Below are 27,144 nucleotides of genomic sequence, written 5' to 3'. Positions count from 1 at the left end.
TATATATATATATATATATATATATATTATATATATACACGATGCTGGAATACACGTGTTTTCCAGTAAAAGGCCACCATATATCCATTGATATGAAATAACGTGTAAAATACGTATTAACACAGCCGTGTTAGAGGCACAGTTTTTTGAAGAATCTCATTGTCAGTACAACTTTAACATATTTTATCAGGGACCCTAAAAAGCGGGTAAATTGCATCTTCATCCTGACTCATAAATGCTGTCTTAGGAAATTAGCAAGCAAGATGTCTCAATTAAATAAATGAAGTAATTTTCACTAAATGGCTGGTGTTATTTGGTCCTTGGGAAGCCATGTGGAACACAAGTGTCTCCAATTTCTGCAAGAACGTTTTTACCACCAGTGTAGATAAGTGGAGAAGAGAGTTTCAAGGAAGAAGGAAAAAGTCGAGAAAAATAGTACATGTGGGGTTACCACTTAGCTGCGTTCTTTTCTTCCTTTTACTTTCTCTTCATTCTTCTCGAGGTTTTTTTAGTTAACTGTCCAACTTGTTTAACTTTATATTTCTTCGAATATTTGCCTTACAGTTAAAAAAAAATAAATCCTACAGCAAATTAATTTGGCATTGGTCCTGTCAAACTAATTTATAGTAATTGATCATATTGAAGAGCACTATTCAGAAATCAAGAATACAACGTAAAAAAACAGAAAAGCAGGCAAGGAAATATGAATGCAAGTCGACCAGAACTCAAGACCAAGTAATGGGTTAAAGCATTCATCACATCTTGTCAACTTCTTACATGAAAAAGGGGAGTTAAAAAAGAATAGTAGTGATAGACATCAGTACTGATACATGTGATTATTTACAATTCCTTATGCATCACAGTGCCTGGATTTAGTACCTGAAAGGGCCACACAAGTGGCACCAATAATGCTGAAGCAAAAGACTTTCACTCTAGATTAAGTGAAAGGCAAAAGATATTTAATTTAAGCAAATAAATAAACGACCGATCATCTCCTGTTCCTTTTGCAAAGCCAAACAACCTCCAAATGCTCTGATCTAGAGCATTCTGTGCCAAATTGTCTTGCCCTATTTCCATCATGTCATAACAGCTTCAGAAAGAGGACTATACATCACCGATATCCTATAAGGTTTTTGGAATGGACACCGGAAGGAAGGAGACCGGTAGGAAGACCAAAAATGATATGGCTACAAAATAGAGAGAGTAGAAAGGAGAGGCTCCAGTTTGCCGGAGGTTGATGAGATGAGGCTTTATGAAAATCACCAAGAATGGAGACAGTTCCTGAAGCAGGACGACTGACAGGCCTCGAGGCCTACCTGGCGTCTGGTGAGAATCTGGTGGTTGATGGTGCACACTACGCTGTGCTGGAACCCGACACTGCCTGTCATTTCTCCCCTACTCTCCTGACTCCCTACCTAACCAGACTTCACCAGGGGCGGACAAACAAGTTTGCAGGAGGAGGGTGGATGTATCATGTCTCCCCTACCCTCCCAATTGCCTACCTACCCTGCTCCCACCTGAATTTTAACATTATAGATATCTAGACAGATGACTGTAAAGTTCATTCAGAATAATCATGTCCCCTATTTTCATTGTATGCAACGGAAATCATCCTGTCAGAGAAGAACTCTTTCTCGGGGTGTTTGAAGTGATCTATTTATAAGTCATCTAGTGTTTATATGACCTGCTAGCTTAGACTATCTTTGAAGAAAGTGCCATTTCACAAATATAAAAATGTCGTTGCAGCTCAGAATTTTATTTTTCCTTACGACTACAACCACAGTTTATTGAAGCCTTTCAACACCACTGAAATGGCTAAAGTTTCGCAGGGAATATCCGAGTATAGTTCAAGCAAACATCCATTTCATTCACTACATGGACAAGAATTCCAATCTCGGTCATGTTAATATGAGATCAGAGCGCCTCAGTGGCGTGGTCGGTATGGTCTTGGCAAGCTACCTCGGTGCCAGCGAGTTCGATTCTCGGGCATTCCATTTAGGGGTCAGAGATATGTATTTCTGGTGATAGAAGTCCACTCTCGACGTGGTTCGGAAGTCACGTAAAGCCGTTGTTCCCGTTGCTGAATAACCACTGGTTCCATGCAACGTAAAAACACTATGCAAACAATATGAGAGAAAAAACGACCTATTTATACAGATACTGCACTTTGATGCACAATTGGAATGTCAGACACCTTTCCCAGAAGAATATAAAGCATCTGCATTATTACATATATATTATCTCTCCCATGGAGAGTTCTGGAAAATGAAACGAGAGAGGAACTTTGTCTCCACGAATTGACAGACTGGGTTGGAGAATAATATCTACAACTGCTGCTCCATTCCTAACATCCTTTGTGGAACTTAGGGAAAAGCGAAGTGGAAAGAGAACCAGATGTCTTGGAGATCAAAGGTCGGAAAAGAGGCAGTCTCTAAATCTAGCAAAAAGAGGATTTATGATCTTTGGAATAATGAAAGATGTCGAGTGCCGTTGAACCACCTGAGAGGAGGATGAGGGTCTATCCCTAAACAAAAGGACCAATGGCCGAAAAATTTCATATAAAATAGTAAGTACATTGCCAAGTATGTAGTATATACACTTGCAGTTGTGTATATAAGTATTTTTATGTATAGTTTTTATTTTTTATGTTTTACACTTAAGATTGTATGCATATCCTAATTGAAAGTTATAATTTTTTTATGGAGGATGTAAGTTTTTACCTAATATCAATTTTTGCTAAATACGTATAAGTTTTTGCCTTAGTTTTGCAGTAATTTATTTTATTCATCCATTCATAAATTCACTGACATGCATTTCAAACCAAATTCATTATAGCGCTGAATAATCCTTTGGATTCCAGTGCTTGGCTTCAAGTCTAAATTCTATATTCCATTCCATTCCATTCCTATAAAATAGCAAGATGGCCATTGCAGCAGGTGTAAAGTAAATATAGAAAAGGGGACTCGAGGGAAATGAAGCGTCATTCATCGTATGAGTAATGTGCCCAACACGGACGAATTAAACTAATTGAAAGCTATGATAACTAAGAAGAGGAAGCGAAGTTATTACCCTGACGAAATAACATCATCTTGCTATGTAAAGGTGCATCCACACGGTCGAACAATGTCCGACGGACAAACATTGCTACCAGTTAACAATTGTCTGCCGGTCTTTGCCTTGTGAGCATAGTAAAAACACTAGTATACAACCTCATCTGGTACCACTGTTTGTTGCCAGATCTACTTCCATCGTTTCCCCGTTTATGACGTCATCCTGCTTCGCCTATGATATGGTAACAATGTGTGTCCGTCGGACATTGTTCGACCGTGTGGACGCACCTTAAGTCACCCTAAAACCAGAATTGGATGTAGAAGAAACGCAATTGAAGCTCAGATGCGAACGAAAAATCGATAATCAGAAGAAGGTTGAAAAGAAAAACTTAAGTGCATGCTAACCTAACTAGGATAACTACTCACTGAAATAAGAAACGCTGGAGGCCTTTGATAACTGTTTGAGAGAAACAGGACTTGTTAGGGACCAGGAACATTTGTGGACATTAATATAAGCGGGAAAGGTTGATTTTTGTAAACAATACCAGGTATTATACAGCAAATTAAAAAGCTTGATATGGAAGAACAAAGGCTGTGATAGGAAGTTTGGTCAACTGAGCATAATGCTGGAACATATCGAATACCTCAGAGATATCAAGGAAGGCGATTCTCAAAGGGTAGTTGGCCATAAATATCTTTCAGTTGTCAGTTCTTCCGTTCAAAATACAAATATTTGGTACGATCGTGATATACAATTGTTGAAATTCACAAGTTATATTCGATATCGGAATTTTCCTTATTATATCTTTAGTAAATGAAATTAACTTTTCTTCTACTAATGCGGTTGCGGGCAAGTTATGTTCCTGTGATAGCCTGCTGCCTTTTGCACTGTTATTAGCCTACAAGTAGATATACATGGCTAACAGAATGCAAGTCCCTTATCACATGTATATGACAAAATGTCATACAAATAAATGACATAGTTATTAGGAACAAGAGTACTATACCAGTTCATAATTCAAAAAAGGCCTTATCAAAAATGCATTTCGAATGTTAGTCATCTCTGAATATATCTCGGTTTTCGGAAGAAAATCTGCTGACCTCTTAACAGGTAATTTCAAGGCCGGACGTCATAATGAATACTTCTGGATTCTGAAAAGTCTCTCATTATATTAATAAGTTCATTACTGAGTTGTCAGATCTGATACATCTGCGCTAATGTATAAGAAACTTCTCAGAATATGGTACGGTAAATATGATAAGTTTTAGTCCCTAATTAGAATTATTATTTTTTTGCATATTGGTCGATAATTAAATGACCTCACGGGCAATTTCCATGTGAAATACATACTGGTCTTCTAAGCACTCCATTTCGATAGTAAGTCCTCTTCTAATTTTATATTAAGATCGCTCTCGGTTAATAGGGCTTGGATCATGTTTTAGGTTTTAATTTCTGCCTGTCGCTTCATATCTGTATGGCTTCCTCGCCATTGTAGTAAGAGAAGTATGCATGGTATCATCCTTGTAGGGGCGTAGTGCCGTCAACCTCACGGGGTGTACTGTAGGCATTACTTAAGGTTCTTTGCAGCGTCCCCTTGGCCCCTAGCTGCATCCCTTTTTGTTCCTTTTACTGTCCTTCCATCATACTTTCCACCCTCTACTAACAAGTATTTGAAAGTGCAACAGCAAGGGTTTCCTCCCGTTACACATTTGAAACTGACCTACTCTGAAGTTTCTTTCCAGCTCAGAATGACCTCATAGGTCCCAGCGCTTGGCCTTTGGCCTAAACTCTGTATTCCATTCCATTCCATGGCACCATATGGATGGTTATGATATTTAATTCAAAACGAGACCTTGCCCAAATATAAAAGATGCTGGAGTAGATATATATATATATATATATATATATATATATATATATATATATATATATATATATATATATATATATATGAATAATTATCACATCGAACCGTGATCCATTTATATATCAATTCAAGCTACAAATTTCCTTTAATATCTAAATTCACTTTACCTCCCAAATGATATATTTTCATATATGTACCGAAGGGGAATTTTTTAATTGATAATAATTTCGTCCCCCCATGGGATCGAACCACCGTCCAAGTGGACGGAAACGAAATCAGGACAGTCAGTGACGCTATCCAATCAGCCAACAGAGACGCTATAAGTTCAGTTCTATCGATTCTGACCTTACAAATCACCCTCGATCTGGGTGCTTTCGTAATTAGAATCGATATGAAACCCCGTCTACCATGTTGGCCAATTCGAGCGTTTGACAGCACGTAGCCTTTTGTTATGAATAATTATCACATCGAACCGTGATCCATTTATATATCAATTCAAGCTACAAATTTCCTTTAATATCTAAATTCACTTTACCTCCCAAATGATATATTTTCATATATGTACCGAAGGGGAATTTTTTAATTGATAATAATTTCGTCCCCCCATGGGATCGAACCACCGTCCAAGTGGACGGGGACGAAATCAGGACAGTCAGTGACGCTATCCAATCAGCCAACAGAGATGCTATAAGTTCATATCGATTCTAACCTTACAAATCACCCTCGATCTGGGTGCTTTCGTAATTAGAAAATCGATATGAAACCCCGTCTACCATGTTGGCCAATTTCGAGCGTTTGACAGCACGTAGCCTTTTGTTATGAATAATTATCACATCGAACCGTGGTCCATTTATATATCAATTCAAGCTACAAATTTCCTTTAATATCTAAATTCACTTTACCTCCCAAATGATATATTTCATATATTGTACCGAAGGGGAATTTTTTAATTGATAATAATTTCGTCCCCCCATGGGATCGAACCACCGTCCAAGTGGACGGGACGAAATCAGGACAGTCAGTGACGCTATCCAATCAGCCAACAGAGACGCTATAAGTTCATATCGATTCAGACCTTACAAATCACCCTCGATCTGGGTGCTTTCGTAATTAGAATCGATATGAAACCCCGTCTACCATGTTGGCCAATTCGAGCGTTTGACAGCACGCAGCCTTTTGTTATGAATAATTATCACATCGAACCGTGATCCATTTATATATCAATTCAAGCTACAAATTTCCTTTAATATCTAAATTCACTTTACCTCCCAAATGATATATTTTCATATATGTACCGAAGGGGAATTTTTTAATTGATAATAATTTCGTCCCCCCATGGGATCGAACCACCGTCCAAGTGGACGGGGACGAAATCAGGACAGTCAGTGACGCTATCCAATCAGCCAACAGAGACGCTATAAGTTCATATCGATTCTGACCTTACAAATCACCCTCGATCTGGGGCTTTCGTAATTAGAATCGATATGAAACCCCGTCTACCATGTTGGCCAATTCGAGCATTTGACAGCACGTAGCCTTCGGTACATATATGAAAATATATCATTTGGAAGGTAAAGTGAATTTAGATATTAAAGGAAATTTGTAGCTTGAATTGATATATAATTCTCTGCCTGTCGAGTAAGACTTCATGAATATTATCATCGGCAGAGTTTGAATATTGCTTATGTTATAAGTCCACTCAATGGAGAATGGAAGGCTCAGTAATCTATATTGCAATTGGTCCTTGTTTCTGGCTTGTCTTGTCCATTTCAACCCGTCTAGGCTTGAAATGTCCTCTAGAATGGGGAGGTGTCCAAGATTTTAAGCCAGAACCAAGGAAAATAAAGTCTTTTTACCAAGTTTCATGCATCTATGTCCATATGCAAGTTGCCCCTTCAATTGGAAGAATCCATTCTCTCCATTCTCTTGAAAAAGCTATCTCTTCTCCCATTGGTTGTTGGAATTACCCCCTACAGAGCCGACCATTCAAAAGGACTGGGAATCAGCGGCCAGGCCTCAGAAGAACTCCAGACCTAGGACAGGTCAGATCTTCTCCTGCACCCGACCAGATGCTGCCGTCTCCCCCCCTCCCCCCCATCTTTGCCTGCTTCCCCATGCTCTCTGGGAGGTCCCAAGTATATTTTTTAAAGTCTGTAGTGCATGGAAACATCGAGGAAAAGACTACAAGCCTCAGGATCCAGACAAATGCTGCGCCTGATTGTGGTAAGAGTTGGAAATCCTTGAAGCAAGCTTGAAATTTTAATCCGTTGCGTGAAACCTCTGAATGCCGTGACTGGATTGCTCCAGCCACGTGTTTCGATGGACTGACGAAGCGATCCCCCCTTTTTTTAGTCCCCTGGACCTCCTAACATTCATGTAAATACAGTGCTTTTATGTAACTTCCTCCCTCCTCAGTAATATCAGCCATATGCCTTAGTAGTTTAGTTTTTTTCTTTGTTCTGATCTATCGTCCTCCAGTCAAGGCCAAATTTTCAAGTGTTAATTATATTTCCTAGGAGTGATCAAGGTGGATTCCAGAATAATATATAACCAATATATATATATATAATATTTATATATTATAATATATATATTAATAATATAATATATATACATTATATTTTTAATATATATATATATATATATTATAATATAATATAATTATAATTATATAATATATATAAATTTATATTTATTTATATATATATATTATATTATATTATATTATTTATATACAATATAATATATATCATATATATAATATTGACCACCAGTATTTGCTCTCTTGGCATTCACAGATTTCTCTATGGACCATATCTACCCATTATTTGTGGGAAATTCGTGTATTCGGCGGTATTATTCTTTGAGAAATATCTGCAAATTCCTGGCGTTTTCATCAATTTCATCATAAAATGCACTTTTTGTGATAAAAACTATTTAAAAAACCAGGTATAAACATTTTTAGTGGGTTTTTCATGAGTTCCAACTATTCATAGATTCTAGCTATTTGGGGGTCCTGGTATGCATCCCCCATGAATATAGGGGAACACTGTATCTATATATATATATATATATATATATATATATGTATATATATATATATATATATATATATATATATATATATATATATCATTCGAGCTACAAATGTCCTTTAATATCTAAATTCACTCAACCTTGGAATTGATATATTTTCATATATGTACCGAAGGGGAATTTTTTTGTTGATAATAATTTCGTCCCCACATGGGATCAAACCACCATCCAAGTGGACGGAAACGAAATCAGCACGGACAGTGACGCTATCAATTCAGCCAACAGAGACGCTATAAATTTATATCGATTCTGATCTTACAAATCACCCTCGAACTCGGTGTTTTCGTAATTAGAATCGATATGAAACCCCGTCTACCATGTTAGCCAATTCGAGCGTTTGACACACGTAGCCTTTGTTATGAATAATTATCACATCGAACCGTGATTCATTTATATATCATTCGAGCTACAAATGCCCCTTAATATCTAAATTCGCTCTACCTCGGAATTGATATATTTTCATATATGTACCGAATGGGAATGAATCACGGTTCGATGTGATAATTATTCATATGAATGTATATATATATATATATATATATATATATATATATATATAATATATATATATATATATATATATATAGATATATATATATATATATATATATATATATATATATATATGTGTGTGTGTGTGTGTGTGTAGGCAGATTTTCTCTTTAGTGAGGATGACTCCAGATGGTTCCATTTTTCTGGTATTCACGATTTGATTTTAGGATAAGGTTAGTACCACCATGACCTATCCAACCAATGTCCATGGGGCATATGATTGTAATTTTCTAAGTTGATCCAGCGTCGTTTCCCTTTTGGTGGACAACCAGTTGTATAGAGAATGTGCTGCTAAATACCTGTACGACCGTTAGTACTCTAAGGAGCGGCTCTAGAAGGTGTTCGTTCTCTGGGTCTCAACAAAGTATTTCAAATTGAAGTTGTTATGACTATGTCTTTCTCTGGTATGTCTGTGGACCACTGAGTAATTATTATCAGGTACTTAATTCACTGTACAGGTCAACTAAGACACAAATGATTTTTATGAAAACGTGAACCTAAGCTGTTTCTTGCTCTGCCCAGCATTGAACTCGGGACTTCTCAGACTAGTGAATCTGCTATTACACACAAATTCTCACCGGTTATATATCGAACTCTGTTCTGTCAATTTTATTGCACACGCCATCCATTTTTCACGAAATGAATTTTTGAAGTAAATTCTTGATTATTTCCACGCGTCCCTGGTTTAATATCAAGATGACGCCCCAGATAAACTGAGAGGATAGATTTATGCATAAAAGACCTCCCGTCTCTCTTCTCCTGAAGATGTCATCATGTCAGCTTTGGTTCCTCTTGAATGATTAAACATTAATTAGATGACACACGTGCGGAATGAGAGTAGTAAAAATATGGATTAATCTTTTATCGCATATCGAGGTTAAGAGGCTTTCTTGGGGTCGAGGATAGGTCGTGAGCCCTTAAATGAGCCGGAGATTGTCATTACCTCCCTGTTCTTCAGCTGTCGTGAGCGTGTTAGGAGTTGTTCGCTCCGCTTGACAAAGCCAGGTATACTCGTTTTGGTAAATCATTCGTTTTCATTTAAGAGAGATTACTTTATAAAGTATATTCTTGTTCATCATTTCATTCTTAGCTATCTCGTCAGATAAATATCTTTTAAAGTGCGTAGATTGTGATAGCTAAAGTTATCCACGAAAATATTTTTGACTAATTTCGTTATTTAATGTACAATTCTATGATTTCTTCGTTTATTTAGACGGAGATAGATGTAATACCTTAGGTATGTGATTACACCTTTCTGTTCTCATCAGGTATCGCAAAGATGTGCAAGTGGATTACATTTCTACCTGTTCTCATTGTCCTTTGGGCTGGAGCAGTAGTCTCGACAGAGGTAGGTGCCATTTAATAACAAAAGACTTTTCGGACAGAGGTAGATTAGAATGAGAGACAAATTATGTTTTGCAACACCTTCATTAGGAATGAGCCTTTAGTCTAGGTGCTGTTCTTGGATGGATACACAGTTGACTTGAATGTTGATAACAGATCAGTATCGATCTTTGAAACTTTAAAAAAACCATAAATTGGAGAATGTTCTCGTAATAGAAATGTTCAAATTTTGTTCAGATAGTTAGTCGCCATTAACAAAGCCTATTTTTTGAGTGATTCCTCTGTTTTGCCTAAGAGGCATGAAAAATTAGTTTTCATAGGTTTAGAATGGTAATGTAAATATGAATAAAATGCGGAGAAATTAATAACTTTTGTGGAAAAGGGTACCGTCCTCAGGGCTCATTATTTGTCACGCTTTTGGACGCACAGCCACTTCTGTCAAAAGCGGAAATCAAAATTAGCGTTGTATTATTTCTACTGGATGACTTGGTAACCCTCCATACCAAGAACTCCATAATTGTGTTAGTGGACTTGCTTTCAAAAGGAACAGAAACACTTATTGTTGCACATAGCATTACTGCTGTCATTATTGAAATAGCATATCAGATTCACTGATCAGAGGTTACGAGGGCTATCAGTCTTGAAGTGTGACTTCTTGGATATTAAATCATTCAGTCTTCAGCCAGATTACGATCTTCCCATGATTTGATTTGTGGAATAACACAGACACTTACCAGAAACTAAAACTTTGTTAGAGCATAGAGGTCATCTGTGCACAAAGCCCAAGGATTTTAGAAGTAATTCAACTGCTGGCACAGTAGCCAATCGAAATCTATGCTTTATTATTACAGCATGAGACCTTCCATCTAAGAAGGGTGTAATTTGATTTTATATATTTTTGGTGTTTTAACTGAAATTTTTCTTATTATTTTTGTGAAGATCCGTCTTCTTTCTTACATATACAAACGCACCTTCTATCTGTGTACAAATTAGCGACGTGTAAAGACAATACCCAATAGCAGTATGAGTTCTTTTACTGCATGCACTTGAAAGATTCCTAGAATCCTAAAACCCTGGAAATATTACCAGTTTTCTGGCTTCGCAGACGTCGTAAAAACTGGTTCAGTCAGAAAGTTCTGAGCAAGTAAACATTGGTGCATGATTATGACCCCAGATAACTTATAATCATTCATTCATTCAGAGGTTAATTTCCTTTTCTACTTAGGTCGAGAGAAGAGCGTTCGAACTGGAGGACACGGAACGTGACGAAGAGAAGGCAAATGAACAAGGGAGGTTTTTCGGAATTTTCAGATGCGACGACAAAGGATGTGAAAACCAGGGCGGGGAATGTGGACAACACTGGTTCAATCGTTGTAAGCGGAGAATCAATGGACTGTGCGAGGGAATTTGCACTTGCTGTATCCGTGAGTACAACAATGAGAGAACATGAGACTCTCTCTCTCTCTCTCTCTCTCTCTCTCTCTCTCTCTCTCTCTCTCTCAGACACACACTCGTGTTCAACCCTCTCTCAAACACACTCGTGTTCAACTTTCTCTCTCAAACACACACTCCTGTTCAACCTTCTCTCTCAATTACACATTCCTGTTCACCCTTTTCTCTCAAACACACACTCCTGTTCAACTTCCTCTTTCAAACACACACATCTGTTCAGCCTTCTCCATCAAACACACACTTCTGTTCATCTTCCTCTCTCAAACACACACTCCCGTTCAACCTTCATCTCTCAAACACACATTCCTGTCCAACTAAAGGAAACGCTCACAGATGACTTCAAGAGGTTTATTTGCCACTTCATATCCACATCAGTGTTTCTCTCTAAATCTTTCTAATTATCTCACATTATTTCATTTATATTTATCGTATTTGATAGTGCTTCAGTTAGGTAATGATTTTAAGATTTTAATTTGTACGCAAGGATCCAAGAGATGGGAAAAAAATTACTTGGTTCCGGATTATATGGTTTCCAAATTTTAACTAAATAACCATTGAAGATTTTAGATTGGATTGCATAGTGACCTTAGATGAATGATTATTATTATTATTATTATTATTATTATTATTATTATTATTATTATTATTATTATTATTATTATTAATTTTTTTTTTTTTTTTTTTTTGCTCTATCACAGTCCTCCAATTCGACTGGGTGGTATTTATTTATAGTGTGGGGTTCCAAGTTGCATCCTGCCTCCTTAGGAGTCCATCACTTTTCTTACTACGTGTGCCGTTTCTAGGATCACACTCTTCTGCATGAGTCCTGGAGCTACTTCAGCCTCTAGTTTTTCTAGATTCCTTTTCAGGGATCTTGGGATCGTGCCTAGTGCTCCTATGATTATGGGTACGATTTCCACTGGCATATCCCATATCCTTCTTATTTCTATTTTCAGATCTTGATACTTATCCATTTTTTCCCTCTCTTTTTCTTCAACTCTGGTGTCCCATGGTATTGCGACATCAATGAGTGATACTTTCTTCTTGACTTTGTCAATCAATGTCACGTCTGGTCTGTTTGCACGTATCACCCTATCCGTTCTGATACCATAGTCCCAGAGGATCTTTGCCTGATCGTTTTCTATCACTCCCTCAGGTTGGTGCTCGTACCACTTATTACTGCAAGGTAGCTGATGTTTCTTGCACAGGCTCCAGTGGAGGGCTTTTGCTACTGAATCATGCCTCTTTTTGTACTGGTTCTGTGCAAGTGCCGGGCATTCGCTTGCTATGTGGCTTATGGTTTCATTTTTCGTATTGCACTTCCTACATATGGGAGAGATGTTATTTCCGTCTATCGTTCTTTGAACATATCTGGTTCTTAGGGCCTGATCTTGTGCCGCTGTTATCATTCCTTCAGTTTCCTTCTTTAGCTCTCCCCTCTCTAGCCATTGCCATGTGTCATCGCTGGCTAGTTCTTTAGTCTGTCTCATGTATTGTCCGTGCATTGGTTTGTTGTGCCAGTCCTCTGTTCTGTCTGTCATTCTCCTGTGTCTGTATATTTCTGGGTCTTCGTCTACTTTTATTAGTCCTTCTTCCCATGCACTCTTTAGCCACTCGTCTTCACTGGTTTTCAGATATTGCCCCAGTGCTCTGTTCTCGATGTTGACGCAGTCCTCTATACTTAGTAGTCCTCTCCCTCCTTCCTTTCGTGTTATGTATAGTCTGTCCGTATTTGCTCTTTGGTGTAGTGCTTTGTGTATTGGCATATGTTTCCTGGTTTTCTGATTTATGCTGCGGAGTTCTGCCTTCGTCCATTCCACTATTCCTGCGCTGTATCTGATTACTGGCACTGCCCATGTGTTTATGGCTTTTATCATATTTCCGGCGTTGAGTTTTGATTTGAGTATCGCCTTGAGTCTCTGCATATATTCTTTCCTGATAGTGCCCTTCATCTCTTGGTGTTTTATATCCCCTCCTTCCATTATTCCCAGGTATTTGTATCCTGTCTCATCTATGTGTTTGATGTTGCTCCCATCTCGTAGCCTTATCCCTTCAGTTCTCGTTACTTTGCCTTTTTGTATGTTGACTAAGGCGCATTTTTCTATTCCAAACTCCATCCTGATGTCCCCAGATACAATCCTTACAGTCTGGATTAGGGTATCTATTTCCTTGATGCTCTTACCATACAGCTTGATGTCGTCCATGAACATCAGATGGTTAATTCTGTTGCCTCTTTTCTTGAGTTGGTACCTGGCATCCATCTTCTGTAGTACTTTTGTCATGGGAATCATGGCTACTACGAAGAGTAGTGGGGACAGTGAGTCGCCCTGGAAGATTCCTCTCCTGATGTTAACATCTGCTAGTCTTATTCCAGAGCTTGTAAGTATTGTATTCCAGTTGCTCACTGTATTTTTGAGGAAGCTGATGGTGTTTTCCTCTGCCCCATATATTTTCAGGCATTCTATTAGCCATGTGTGTGGTATCATGTCGAAGGCTTTCTTATAGTCTATCCATGCCATGCTTAGATTGGTTTTCCTTCTCCTACTGTTCTTCATTACCATTTTGTCTATGAGGAGCTGGTCTTTTGTGCCCTACACTTCCTTCTGCAGCCTTTCTGTTGGTGGGGGATGGTGTTTGTCTCCTCTAGGTAGTTGTATAGCCTTTCACTGATGATACCTGTTAGTAACTTCCACATTATTGGTAGGCAGGTGATAGGCCTATAGTTACTGGCTATATTTCCCTTACTCTTGTCTTTTTGTACTAAGGATGTTCTTCCTGTGGTCATCCATTTGGGTGCATGGTGATTTGAGATACAATGCTGGAGTTGTTCTGCTATTCGTGGGTGTAGGGCCTTGAAGTTTTTGAGCCAGTATCCATGGACTTCATCGGGACCTGGGGCTTTCCAGTTTGGTATTTTCTTTAGTTGGTGTCTGACTGTGTCTGTCGTGATCTCTGTGAATCTTTGTTTTATTCTCCCTGTTTCTTCTTCCTTGACTTCCTGGAGCTATGTTGCATGTTTGTTGTGTGATACCGGATTGCTCCATATGTTTTCCCAGAGTCTCTTACTTGGTTCGGCTTCAGGAATTTCTGGGTGGTTGTCTTCCCCTCTTAGTTGGCTGTATAGTCTTTTCTGGTTGGTTTCGAATAGTTTGTTCTGTTGGTATCCCTTATTCCTGTTCATGTACCGTTGGATCTTATGTGCTTTGGCCTTAAGCCTCTGTTTTACATCTTCTATTGTGTTGTTTAGTCCCGTCTCTTGTACTTTGTATTTCTCGTTGAGTTGCTCCCTTGTTTTCTTGCTTCTTAGCCTTTTTGCTGCCATCTCTTTCAGTTTACTCAAGTCAGATCTCATCACCATGATTTGCTTTTCCAGGCGCCTTTTCCAAGGAGGTTGCTGTTTTGGTTTCTGTTGGGTTGGTTGTGCTGGTGGTGTTATTATTATTATTATTGTTTAGTTTATTGAGCGGCTTTCTTGACTCACACTGCTCGCCCTCGAGATTTGTTATTAGAGTGGAGTGAAGCAGAGTCAAAGAAGTTGGACGACTGGGTGGAGAGAGAGACCAGATGGAACGACAAAAAATTAAAGACAAAAAGTATCACAGCTAATAAAAAAGGAAGTCATATTCGGCTCGCGATCTTCCGTTTCTTGAAAGATTTTCAAGATGTTCACTTACCAAGAAAAAGTTTTCCTTATGACGTCATTCTCCCTCAAAAAGTCTAAAGCATTTAAAAGAAAACTCAGATTATAATTAGGTAGCAGAATTGAATAATTAATATGCTTAATATCTTGTTAATCTGAATTGCCTCCTTAACCCGACATTCTTTACGAAGACAATGATATTCCTTTGCAGCTTGTGGAGGCTCTTGTGGTTCCAACAATACAGGTATCTGTCGAACTAGCTGCAGTTCTTCCGAGTATGAAGCCGGAGATAATAACAAGTGTGGAAATTTTGGATGTAGCTGCTGCGAGAGAAAACCTGGTGAGTTTGAGAGAGAGAGAGAGAGAGAGAGAGAGAGAGAGAGAGAGAGAGAGAGAGAGAGAGACTTTTCAAAATTCTGATACTCAAGAACAGTAGTTCACAACGTGGGATGTACGCCCCACCAGGGGGTCATTTGATTTTTAAGGGGGGCAATTCGAGCATGTTTAAACCAAATTAATGGTCTTTTAGGCTTCCTCCAAGTGAATATGTAAGAATTATATAAATTTCGCCACAGGGGGCATAAGGATTTTAGAGGTGATTAGTTTGGGAACCAACTCTTAGATTTTGATATCTCCGTTCATCAATGACTGGTGATTCGTAAATATTTAAGTTGTTTATGAAACCCTCTTGAATAAGAATACTAATTGGGATATATGATTCAGTAATCTTGATCAGAGCTGTAGTGTCTAGGATGAACTGTCCTCTGAAAGAAATACTTTATCGTAAGCACTGTGATTAGAATATTTATTGTCATATTGAATGGGTTTCATATTTCACATTTTTTTAATATTTACAGGGGAAGATATCTCATATTCAAGTGTCACCAGGGACACTTAAGGGAACATATTTCATCGAATTGTTTTTATACGTTGAAAAGACATGAGTCATTTTATGTCATACTGTGTTCAGTAGTTTTTATTACTCCTGTACTGATGTCATTGATTGTTGTCAGTACTCATAGTCGAGATCAGGTTTGCATGAATACAAATGAAAAGATCATGCATCATGAAAGTCCTTGTTATGCAGTCCGGGTATGCTGTAGATGATGTCATTTTACCCAGAGGCTTTTATGATAAATTCACCTAGAAGCTTTTAAGACAAACATTTGCATAAGTTTTATTTTAGAAGTTTTAAATAATGGGATTGAGGCAGATCATAACCTTATGGGTTATCTGAAAGAATCTAGTTTTATTTGAGTAAGATATGATTTCAGTATCTTTAGTAAAGATTTTAGTAATTCTATTTTTATAAAGTATATATTTTTAAATATTTATAAAATCTAATTAAATTTTTTTATTGGTTTTATCTATCATCATTCTTCATTTTTTTACGTTTATACGTGAGCACTGTTACCATTCATATATTCATAATTTATCATACTAATTTATGTATTTCATTTTCATTAAGGCGCTGAATAATCCTGATGGGTTGCTAAGCTTGCTCTTCAAGACCTAAATTTCATAATCAGTCAATTTGCACAAGTTAAAGTATATGTGTATGTATGCTGTATGCGTGTGTAGATATAATTATGTAATTGCATGTCCATTTAAGAGATAGAGACGAATGGTAATCACAGATTTTTCATATGAAGACTGTGGAGGAGCCTGCGGCGCTGATGGCTCGGGTACCTGCAAACTAGGCTGTGACCCAAGTAGTGAGCGCAAAATCTCCGGGACCTGCAAGCATCCTGCCTGCGAGTGCTGCCAGCCAAAACCAGGTGAGCGAGCGTTTCTGTTAGCTAATATGACGATTATTATTATTTTTGCAGTCGATGAAACCTATTCAAATGGAACAAGTGCACCAATGCAAGCTTCCAAAGAATGTTGGTTTCAACCTCTCACCGCAGACCTCACACTGCAGTGCCAGTGATTTTCCATCGTCCAGGGGGAGACGCAAACCCGCGACATCTGAGTGGCCCTCTACGACACTAACCTCTATACCAGTTATTCGGTTATTTCAGTGAATGTTCTCCTCAGGTTATATTTCTAATTGGATTGTTTACCTACATATCATTTGCAAATCATTTACTGCGCTGATTATTATAACTATTTACCTATGCCTTTTTTCTAAATTATTTATTATTATTGTATTTAAAAAGCAGGCAGTATTGACTGAAAGTAGATTCTGATGATAACCTCCCTCCTTGGGGGATTTGAAACCTTCTCCCCAGTAAGCCTGAGGTAGCACATTTTATAAGCAAACGATATTGCCTGAAAATAAGCGCTGCATAAGTGGTCAGTAGGTCAAATCCCCAAGGAATGAGGTTATCATTAGCCCTCTCTACATTGCTTGCTTACCTTGGTATTATATCCACATCATTTTTTATATTGATTGTTTACCCTGGTATTATTCCCATAAAATCAGTTATCACCTTGTTTGATTACAATGGCATTATTTCTTAATCAGTACTTCCAAATCAGTTATTTACGTGACATTTTTCCAAATGAACCATTGTCTTCATTGACTTCGTTGGCAGTTCCAACTCAAATTTTATTATTTATTACGTATTTATTTTTTTGGCCTCAGCATTGCTTCAAAGCTGTTATTTCTTTTAATATGGTTACCCACGGCAGTGTTGCCAAATCACTAATTTTCTTGGTTGTTCATCTGTGGCACTGATTGTTTACCTATGCCTCATTTCTAAACCATTTATTATTATATATAAAAAACTTTAGTTCCAACTCAATTATTCCTCAGCATACTTCCAAGTCGTTATTTCCTTGATTTGGTTACCCATGGCAGTGTTGTCAAGTCAGTCATTTCCTTGGCTGTTCATTTGTCGCAATAATTCAAGCTTTATTTGCACATCATTTATTCTTTGATTATTAGCCAGGTCATTTATTTCACTGTCTTTACCACAGACAGTATTTCCAAATCAGTTCTGTTGTGATTGATTGCCACAGGCAAAATTTCCAAATGAGGCCTTTCTTGTATTTCTCGAGAACTTATCCCAGGTAGTATTTAAGTCTGGTATTAACCTCAGGCGCTATATCCACATCTGCTATTCCTTTGATTGTTGACCTTAGGGGATATTCCGAAATTAGCTATTCGCTAGACTGTTGACCTTTGGACGTATTTCCAAGTTTGCTGTCTTCAAAATAGGCGCTTCCCTTGTTTGCTGAGTTAGACGGTATTTACAAGTCCGTTATCCCATTTCATTTTTACCTAAAGAAAAATGTCCAAATTGGTTACTTATATTGTTATTTGAGAGCAAACATACAGATGTTCAGAAAGTATATAATAACCTGACTGGCATACTTAATTTGAAAATGACTCAGTACCTGTTGTTTACTTCAATGGTAAATGATCAATGCTGATTAACAAAAGTTGAAGGTAATTATCCCAAGTATACAAATATGAATGTTGAGTGATAAATATAGTACAAATATGAACATTGAATGATAAAGAGATTTATCATACAAACAGATTTATAATAAAAATATGAACGTTGAATGATAACCAGATTTATAATACAAATGTGAACGTTGAATGATAAACAGATTTATGATACAAACAAATTTATAACACAAATATGAATGTTGTATGATAAACAGACTTATAACAACAAATATGAACGTTGAATGATAACCAGTTATATAATACAAATGTGAATGTTAATGGTAAACAGATTTATATCATAAATTAACGTCAAACCATGCATATGAAAAGGACAGTGTCTGAGTAAGAACTCAAATACATGAAGTACAACAGTTTTTTTCCCAAAGGAATCCCTTCATCAAACCCAGTAATGTTTCTGTTAGGATGTGAGGAGAGATGCGGACAGAATAACCACTTCTACTGTAGACGGAAGAACGCTTGTTCCTTTTGGGACTGGAGGATAGGCAGTTGCCCTGGAAATAACTGCCGCTGCTGCAGGAAATAACGGACATCTGAAGTGGTCTTTGACAAGAAGTCCACGAGCACATGGAGCACACGCACACATATACATGAATACTTAGATAGTACATACTGTACCATTCACTTCTCACGTTCCCTGGATTTGCCCTTCTGTACCAACACCAATCTGTTATGTCTTGGTAATACTTTCCGTCTCTTTGTACTATCTCCTCCCAGGATTTCTGAATTGAATCCATTTTTCTCTTTTCTTACCATAGTCACCATTCCACAAATAAAATGATTGCTGTATTGTGTAATTCTATTTTAATTTCCTACTTTTCCTACCTCAGATTGAATTGAAAATGACACAAGAAATTTGTAAAAGATTATTAAGTATAATTCAGTGACTCAACGCAATTTTGGGTAATAAAGCATTGGATGAGATGATTCAAGGGCGTAGTAGGCATAGAAAATTTATGCGGTTCCCCATTGGCATAAAGCTACTATTCTGCGGTGAGGATGTAATTATAATACAAAATTCATTTTACTGAATAAATCGTTAAATGAAACTGTCTTCCTCAGCTGCAGCTCTGATCAGTAAACACTTGATCAGACGTGAGCAGCAATCGTGCAGAGGCCTAGACCTATAAAATCAACTTCGATGTTCTTGAACACTTGGCAAAACTCTTGCAAAAGTTCAGTTAGTGGTGACCAGAAAATGGTGAAAGTGATCCCATCAGCTCTCCTATGGGTATATAGCATTATGGCCAGGCTGTGGATCCAACTGCCATTTGTCGTATAGAATTGTACACTCTTAATTCATGGATTTGTGATGGCTTAACAACCTCAGCTGTAACGTCATGACTGTTTGGTCCCAGTGATTGTGCGTCACTTTTCCTCTGGTCTGCTGGCTAGCCTAGGGGACTTGAAAATCCACCTCCTCTCTGTTTATCAAGATAAGGAGGATAACCATCTTCTCTCTACAGTTTTCGGATATACGATTCAAGTAGAATATACAGAATTGTTGAAAAAGATTGGAGCAACCTTCACTGGAGTGCCATTATGTTAATGATTGAAATATTTGTGGCTCTGATATTAAGGTGTATGTTTAATTTAATGGAAGTTTTAAAAAGCAGTAAAGACTAGACAGCAAGCCCTACAGTTCCCTGGTAGGATAAAATTTCTACAGTGCTTTGGAGAATCACTGAGATCGAGGTATTCGGGGTAGACATCTGGTAGATTTGATGAGCCTTGGTTACATGGAAACACTCATATGTGAAAAATCCTATGCTTTATAAAACAACCAAGGAGCCTCAAATGTATGAGTATCATGAACTATAAACTCAAACAAGGTCAGTGTAGAAAAAGATAACTGTATGCATATTAAGTGTAAAATTTGCACTATAAACTGTACTCACTCGAATATTGCATAATAGCCTAGCAACTAGATCAAATGAGATTAATGGAAAATTATATTAATTTAAATAGCTAGTAACAGGGCTTACTCTCCTTTGTGAATACAGAAACGTTTAATTTCTTTCGACAAAAGTAACAATCACAAGGAGTCTTACAATTCCAATTTCACCCTAAGAGTAGAGATATTACTTGAAACAGAGACACTTTCTCTTAATGAAGACATCTTTCTAAGGAATAATGAAACCAACTGCCAGAGAAGTTCAAGGAATATAATTTTTGAAGATTATCAGTAAATCTGGAAAACGGAGGTATTGCCATGACATTGGATGACAGATTATGATAAATTCACCAAGAGGATACCAGTTACTCTCATCATTTGTGTCTGCAGTATTATTTTTATTTCATTTTAGATTTGTGGAACACCCTATTCCTCCAGATGAAACTTACTAGTAAAGTTTAGCTCGACATATTTGTCTGTGACTCCTGGGTTCATCCACTGTTTAGAAAATTGTACACAACTGTTGGCAATTGGAATGTCAAATAACGCCATAGTCTCGGTATACTCAAAGTTGGAGTATGAAATAATGTATCATACATACACACATGAAGAGGAATTCACAACATATAAAATGAAGGTTCATCTGTTTGTCATTGTTGAAGTGATAGGTGTAGGTGACTTCTAATATAACTCCACTTGTGTGTCTAATAAATGGCAATATTTTACCTGATGAAAAAGTACTTAAATTTTGAGCCACTGGATTCGATGAAAAGCTTACTTGGTCTAATCATGGTGATCAGTTAAAACCAGTGCGGAGTTAACTATAAATCATTACTTGGTTCATGTGATTCCACTTGCAGACCCAGGCAGGACTGCTATTAAATGTAAGCATTTCCTAGCTAAAATTGGGTGTGAGATTATGTCCTGGGGCTTTTAGAACATCGCCATGATGGAGGTTATTACTCCCAAGAAGTAAGTGAATTGGGTAGTGCCGTCAGTGCACATCACGCATTACACTGTAGGCATTACTAAAGGTCTTTGCAGCGTCCCTTCGGTCCCCTAGCTGCAACCCTTTTCAATCCTTCTACTGTACCTCCTTTCATATTATATTTTTTCCATCTTGCTGTCCACCCTAACGGTTATTTCATAGTGCAACTGCTATGAGGTTTGCCTCTTGTTACACCTTTCAAACCTACCTACTCTCAGTTTCCTTTCCTGCGCCGAATAACCTCATAGGTTCCAGTGCTTGGTCTTTGGCCTAAACTCCATATTCAATTCCATTCCAAGGATTATCTCCACCGTATAGGACAACTTGAAATGTGACAGGATAATACCCATGCTTTGGAGTATTTTCCTATTTCACATGATTTGTTTCCTAAGCCTCCTGCTGTTCTAACACATCCTTAAGGCAAATATTGTCTGAATCTTCAAGCATTATCAGTTTACCTGCTGATTGAATTTTTATGAGTTGCATTTATTAAAATTAGATCTCATATATTCAAGATGAAATCCTTCAGGCCAGCTTTATGAAAGTTAAAGATGTTGACTCTGTGGTCTGGTCAAAGTGTTTATCAATGATAATGATCATGCTGTTCTTAGAATAGCATAAAGAAGTCTTATGGAAACTGAAATAAAATCCAAATTTTGATTTAATGGTCACATTGATTGTGTCCAAGCAAATCTATATTGAAGGGGCAGAATCAGATAAGTAGTGGAGTTGGATGTGATGCTGTATATGTGGTCTTGATACATTTTTGAAGTTAAGGTGATAACGCTCAAACATAAGATATTGATCTAGGTTTTGCTCTCAGTATCTTCTGAAGGTTTTTCTGAACCAGAATCAGCAGTGCCTGAAATGTCTCATTTTGAAGTCTAGATAAGGCTTAGAAACAAAAGAAAGGCTTAAAAACACCATTTGAATTGTGCAAAATGATTTTCTTAATCAAAACAAGTGGCAGGCAGTTGTTCTCAGTCGTTTATTTACCTCTTCCATGATTTCTCTTAATGCTTTCCATTGTTTCTCAAAGTTATGTTTTTTCGATTTTTTTCTCTTGGTTTCTTCAAGGTTTTTCTTCTTATTTATATTTGTGTTCATGGTTGCAAGGTTCCCTGAGATCTAGTGTTTTCCATTGCTGCTTTGAGGTTAACTGCTGAAGCAGAAGCGTATATATCTGGGTATACAGTAGTTTGTGTCAGTCTCCTTCCATAATATGGAAAGGTTCTATTTATATCGTTTCATTACGTATTTGGTTGTGCATGACTTAGAGAGACAATGTTTCCTCAGACTGTAATATCATCTTCCTATATTTTGAATTTTCTCCCGGACATTTAGTCTAAGAGTTCAGTGTCATGATAAAAGATATAATCTAAAATTTTTCATCACTCATAAAATGCGTATACCTGTACTGTCTGTCGTACTAAAATAGGTAGTGAAATTATCACTCATTTATTAGATATATATTTATTACTCTTTGATTATAACATGATTTTATCACATTTTTCCTGAAATGAATAACTTTATACTCCTGGTACATTTTTTAAATTGCACAAATGATATATAACACAGATTTCTTCTAAAAATCAAGTATACATGAATCCGTAACTAATATATCTGTTTGTCTTCAGAGAGAACGATAGCAATAGTGAGAGAAAGGTTGTAGAGAGGCGATACTTCGAAAAAAAAAATAATAATAAAAATAAAAAATAAAAAAGAGGGAGAAATACTAATCTCAGAAAAGACAGCATGTAATTACCCAGTGCTGCCTGGGTGTCGCTCTTTGGGGACCCTGATTTATGGTATCGATTTGACGAATGCTGCCGCAAGGCTGGATACTTCAATTGGGAGCAGTAGTATTGAAGCAACAGCTAGCCCAGGATTCACTTGTAGTTCCTTTCCTAAAGGTCTTTGGCTGGCGAAAGTATCTGGCGCCAGTGGAGGGCCTTCTTGAAGGTTAAATCTCCTTTTTAACTGCCTCTGAATAAATTCATCACATTATTAACAAGAATCTCGTTTAGAAATTGCTCTCATTATAATGGGTTTAAAACAAGATGTAAGTATTTTTAGTCCCAATGAAAAGCTTATTTTCTGCGAAGAGCTGATAAGGAAAGTAGAGCTTTGCTAATGAGGCTAATACTGGACTTCACAACCATTGCTATATTATATCGGGTCCCCCACTACCAAGAGGAGAGCGATTTATTTTTCTTCTCTACTGGAATAGTGGAAGCTACTCCCGTAGTTCTTTGTCCGAGACCAGTGGAAAGCAGCATGGCAAATGGACTGCCATTGGTTGAGGAAATATATTCTGATGACAGTAATTATAAATTTACATGGAAAGAAGGAAAATTTGACAGAAAATTGCGCCTTCTTTACTGTTGGAAGTAGAATTCAAATAGGCTGGGAAGAACTAGTAAAAAGAGGAAATAAAAAGGTAACTTCAAGGACTTATCAGTGCTGGAGGCGGCAGATGCGTGCTGTGTTGTGACAATCATCATTGTTGTTGTTGTCTCTTCCATCAATGTTGTTTTTGGCTCCTCCACTGTTGTTGATTTCAACGTTGCTGGGTGTGTTGTCTCTGTAGTAGTTGTTGTTCCTGTAGTAGTTGTACTCCTTGTTGTGGTAGATGTCGGTGTCGTAGTCATTTTTGTGGTTCTCATTGTGAGTGGGGTTGTAGGTGTTGTCGTAGTCGTCGAGGTCGTAGTCGTCGAGGTCGTAGTCGTCGAGGTCGTAGTCGTTGAGGTCGACTGGACCGTAGTTGTGCTTTCATTTGGAATGAATTCCACTCTTCCCTTGTAACCTTTGGTGTCGAACATATCTCGGATGTCAAAGAAGACTATGACCTCGTTAGTGCTTGACTTGTAAGATTTGCCAGGAGGGAAGTCTTTCCCACACGTTCTGCCAAAGAAAATTCCAAATGCTCACTTTAACATCCTAATCTGTATTTTTTGCAGTAAAAAATAAGCTTAGCCTTTTGCAAATCAGGGGACAAAATGATGTGGAGAGCAGAGAGAGAGTTAGGGGCGGCTGGTTTAGTGAGAGGTGGAAATGTTTTGAACAAAAGCCGAGAGAAATAAGCCAAGTATGAAAGCACCACCATCGGTTCTGGAAAATGTTCTCAGGAGTCTCTCAGTACGACGTTTGAAGTGGATGAAGGAAATGTTGACTGGAAATGACGTCAGTTTTTCCACTGGCAGTAGAAGTTGAAGAGATAAGAAATGAGAAAATAAAAGAAGAGAGACAGATGAATTTTAAAGGACTTGTTTGGACCCGAGACTGCGGCAGACGATGCGTCTGTTGTTGTTTCTGGATTTGTTGTTGATGGTGCCATATGTAGTTTTTTCACGCCTAATGCTGTAGTGGCTGGCCTCTTCGTCGTTATCAGCTTGTTTGGTGTTGTTGCCATTTCCCATCTAATTGGCCTCTTTGTCATCGTTGTTGTCCCTTTTGCAATTGATGCTGTTGGCTTTGCCTTCGTTGTTGTTTTTGATGTATTTGGCTTAGTCGTTGTTGTTGTCTTTTTAGTTGTGGCTCTGGGTAGTGCTGGGTTTGGCAGGAATGTCACTCTGCCTCTGTATCCTTGACTGGCATACACTTTTTCTCTGATGTCAAAGAAGATTACGACATCATTAGTGCTTGACTTGTAAGACTTCCCTGGTTGGAAATCTCTCCCACACGCTCTGCCAAAGAAAATTCCAAATTCTCACTTTGAAATCTTTATTATTTCACTTTATAGGGGTCGAAAAGCATTATAACCTTTTGTAAATTAAGAAAACATTGATATGATGTCGAAACAGAAATAGTTTGAAACAGAGTGAGGGGGAGAGAGAGTAGTTTGGGACAGCGGAGGGAGAGGGGTTGGGGGGTGGGATTGGGACTGGTTCTGGATAGGTCAAAATACTGCAGACAAGAGGAGATAGAGAAGCCAAGCAAGAAAGAAGAGCCACTTGTTCAGGAAATGAGCTGTGATAGTATTTATGTGTTTGTGTTGAAAGAACACAAATGGAAAGAAAAGCAATTTCTGTTTCACCAAAATAGAAGTCAGACTGATGGGAGAGAAGAAGCAAATGGAGGAGAAACTGAGATCACTTTAAAGCTTGCAAGCACCACAGTCTGCTGTAGGTGGTGATGTGTTCACCACTGTTGTTGGTTTCTTCATTGTGATGCTCTATTTCATTTTGATTCCTTTGGCTCCCTGGTTATGGTTGTCGCTCCTGTTGATGCCATCGCAGCCGCAATAGTTTTAGATAACAAATATATCATTGTTGTCAGCTTTGTCGCTGAAGTTTTCTTTCTCTGTCGCCATTGCTGTTGTCAGCTCAAGTGTCAAAATTATTGGTAAATTTTTGGTTAGAGTTATCAGTTCTATTCCCGCACCCAACCCCACCTTTTTTACTTGAAAACTGTGAGGTAGTGTCATCATGGTTATTTTTGTTGGCTTCATAGCTGAAGTTGTTAGATCTATTGAGGCTGGGTTGACAGCTTCATGGTAGAATTCAGTTCCATCGTTGTTGGCTTCATGAAGTACTTACTTGTTGGTAACAATATGGTTTTTTGACCTCAAGGTACTTGTTAATGTTCCTCCGTGGTTGTTGAAGTCAGCTTCATAGCAGCAGTCGTCAGTTTTCTTGTTGTTTTTACATCTCTGTAGTAATTACTGGTTTTGTTGTTAGCTTCATAGTTGTAGTTATGGGTTTCGTTAGTGGTTATTGTCAACTTTATGTTAATAAGGTCAGTTTTGTTGTTATTGCTTTTGGTTTCATAATTGCTGATGTTATTCTATCATGATTGATGTTAACATCAAAGTTGCAGTTGTCAATACCAGTTGTTGGTTCTGTCTGTTGTTCTTTTTTGCACCAGATTTGAAGCTGTCACGCTGATAATCATTAGCTTCATAGTTGTAGTTATTGGCTGTTATTAGCTTTTTAGCCATAGTAGTTGGTTCCATGGTCATCACTACTAGCTTTGCAGTTATTATCATTGTTGCTGGTGTTAGAGAGACATTGCTGTAGTTGTACTTGTAGTTGTTGTTCAAGGAAATTCTCTTTGAAACTTTGACTTAGTGGCACTTTTTGTAGGATGTCCTGACCTGAAGGACTCTCCATCACATTCTGCTAAAGAAAATTTCAGATTCTCACTCTGACAGCTTAATTCTATGTTTTTACAATAGGAAATGATTTTAGTCGATTGAAAATTATGAAATGAACTATGAATGAGGCAGACAGAGATGCAGTTAGTTATTTGAATGCTATGGAATGAAAGAAAATGAGGTACAGACAGCCAGTACGATGAATGAGGGAAGTAAGCAGGAATGTTTACCATTATGTGCAAGCATTTACGCCAGAAAGTAATTGAGGTAGAGGCCTCCTAGCTTCGCTGCCAAACCAAAATTTAGCTGCCAGGTTCAGCAGACCCACAAGAAGAACTCACACCTGAGCGCCCTGTATATCCCTCTGTTCTTTGTCCCTTTAGGAATGGAGAAGGGCGTGTGGGGTGGTGGGGGGGGGGGGACTTTGTAAGCTAACTACCTTCACTAACAATCAGGTTTGGTAGCCTCTCATAAAGAGATCTCAGTCACGTGCCCATACATTTCTTGCTTTGCCACCACTCTGGCTTCAAACCACATGGGTGACAAATTACCTATAACTGCTATATGGTCCACAGGCTGTATTAAAATGAGCCAGTGCCTACTTAAAAAGTCAGTTTATCTGCATCTCGAGGAGGAGATTTTTTTTCTTGGGGAATATACAAATATGTTTGATGTACGCATGCATGATTGAATGTGTCACTATCTAGTTAATGGGAAATGCAGCAATTACTCCCTGCTCAATGAAAA

General features: G+C 37.8%; 2 protein-coding genes across 6 annotated transcripts in view; one reads left to right on the top strand and one right to left on the bottom strand.

Moving 5' to 3' along the window:
• The first annotated feature begins 9,488 nt into the window (after positions 1-9,488).
• On the top strand, positions 9,489-19,201 carry LOC135207650 (keratin-associated protein 5-1-like). Its single transcript, XM_064239504.1, has 6 exons — positions 9,489-9,571; positions 9,835-9,914; positions 11,136-11,334; positions 15,214-15,342; positions 16,655-16,780; positions 18,825-19,201. The coding sequence occupies exons 2-6, from the start codon at positions 9,846-9,848 to the stop codon at positions 18,944-18,946; spliced, it is 645 nt and encodes a 214-aa protein (XP_064095574.1). The 5' UTR covers positions 9,489-9,571; positions 9,835-9,845; the 3' UTR covers positions 18,947-19,201.
• A 3,558-nt stretch (positions 19,202-22,759) lies between these two features.
• LOC135207895 (protein SpAN-like) overlaps positions 22,760-27,144 on the bottom strand; it is a 38,409-nt gene continuing 34,024 nt past the window's right edge. For 3 of the 5 annotated variants that reach the window (XM_064239809.1, XM_064239813.1, XM_064239811.1), the window contains one exon: positions 22,760-24,206. In XM_064239809.1, the coding sequence (XP_064095879.1) occupies positions 23,681-24,206 (526 nt within the window). In that variant the 3' untranslated portion in view covers positions 22,760-23,680. The other 2 variants (XM_064239810.1, XM_064239812.1) reach the window with 2 other exon arrangements.

This window comes from Macrobrachium nipponense, chromosome 34 (genome assembly GCF_015104395.2).
Source record: "Macrobrachium nipponense isolate FS-2020 chromosome 34, ASM1510439v2, whole genome shotgun sequence".
Lineage (NCBI taxonomy): Eukaryota > Metazoa > Arthropoda > Malacostraca > Decapoda > Palaemonidae > Macrobrachium > Macrobrachium nipponense.
The sequence above is the reverse complement of the archived record's forward strand: the minus strand, read 5'-3'. Positions and strand labels throughout refer to the sequence as shown.

Excerpts from the sequence above, each read along its gene's own strand:
- LOC135207650 (XM_064239504.1), top strand. The coding sequence starts at position 9,846 with ATGTGCAAGTGGATTACATTTCTACCTGTTCTCATTGTCCTTTGGGCT. Across the intron at positions 11,335-15,213 it reads AATTTGCACTTGCTGTATCC|CTTGTGGAGGCTCTTGTGGT; the intron begins GTGAGTACAACA and ends ATTCCTTTGCAG. Across the intron at positions 15,343-16,654 it reads CTGCTGCGAGAGAAAACCTG|ACTGTGGAGGAGCCTGCGGC; the intron begins GTGAGTTTGAGA and ends TTTCATATGAAG.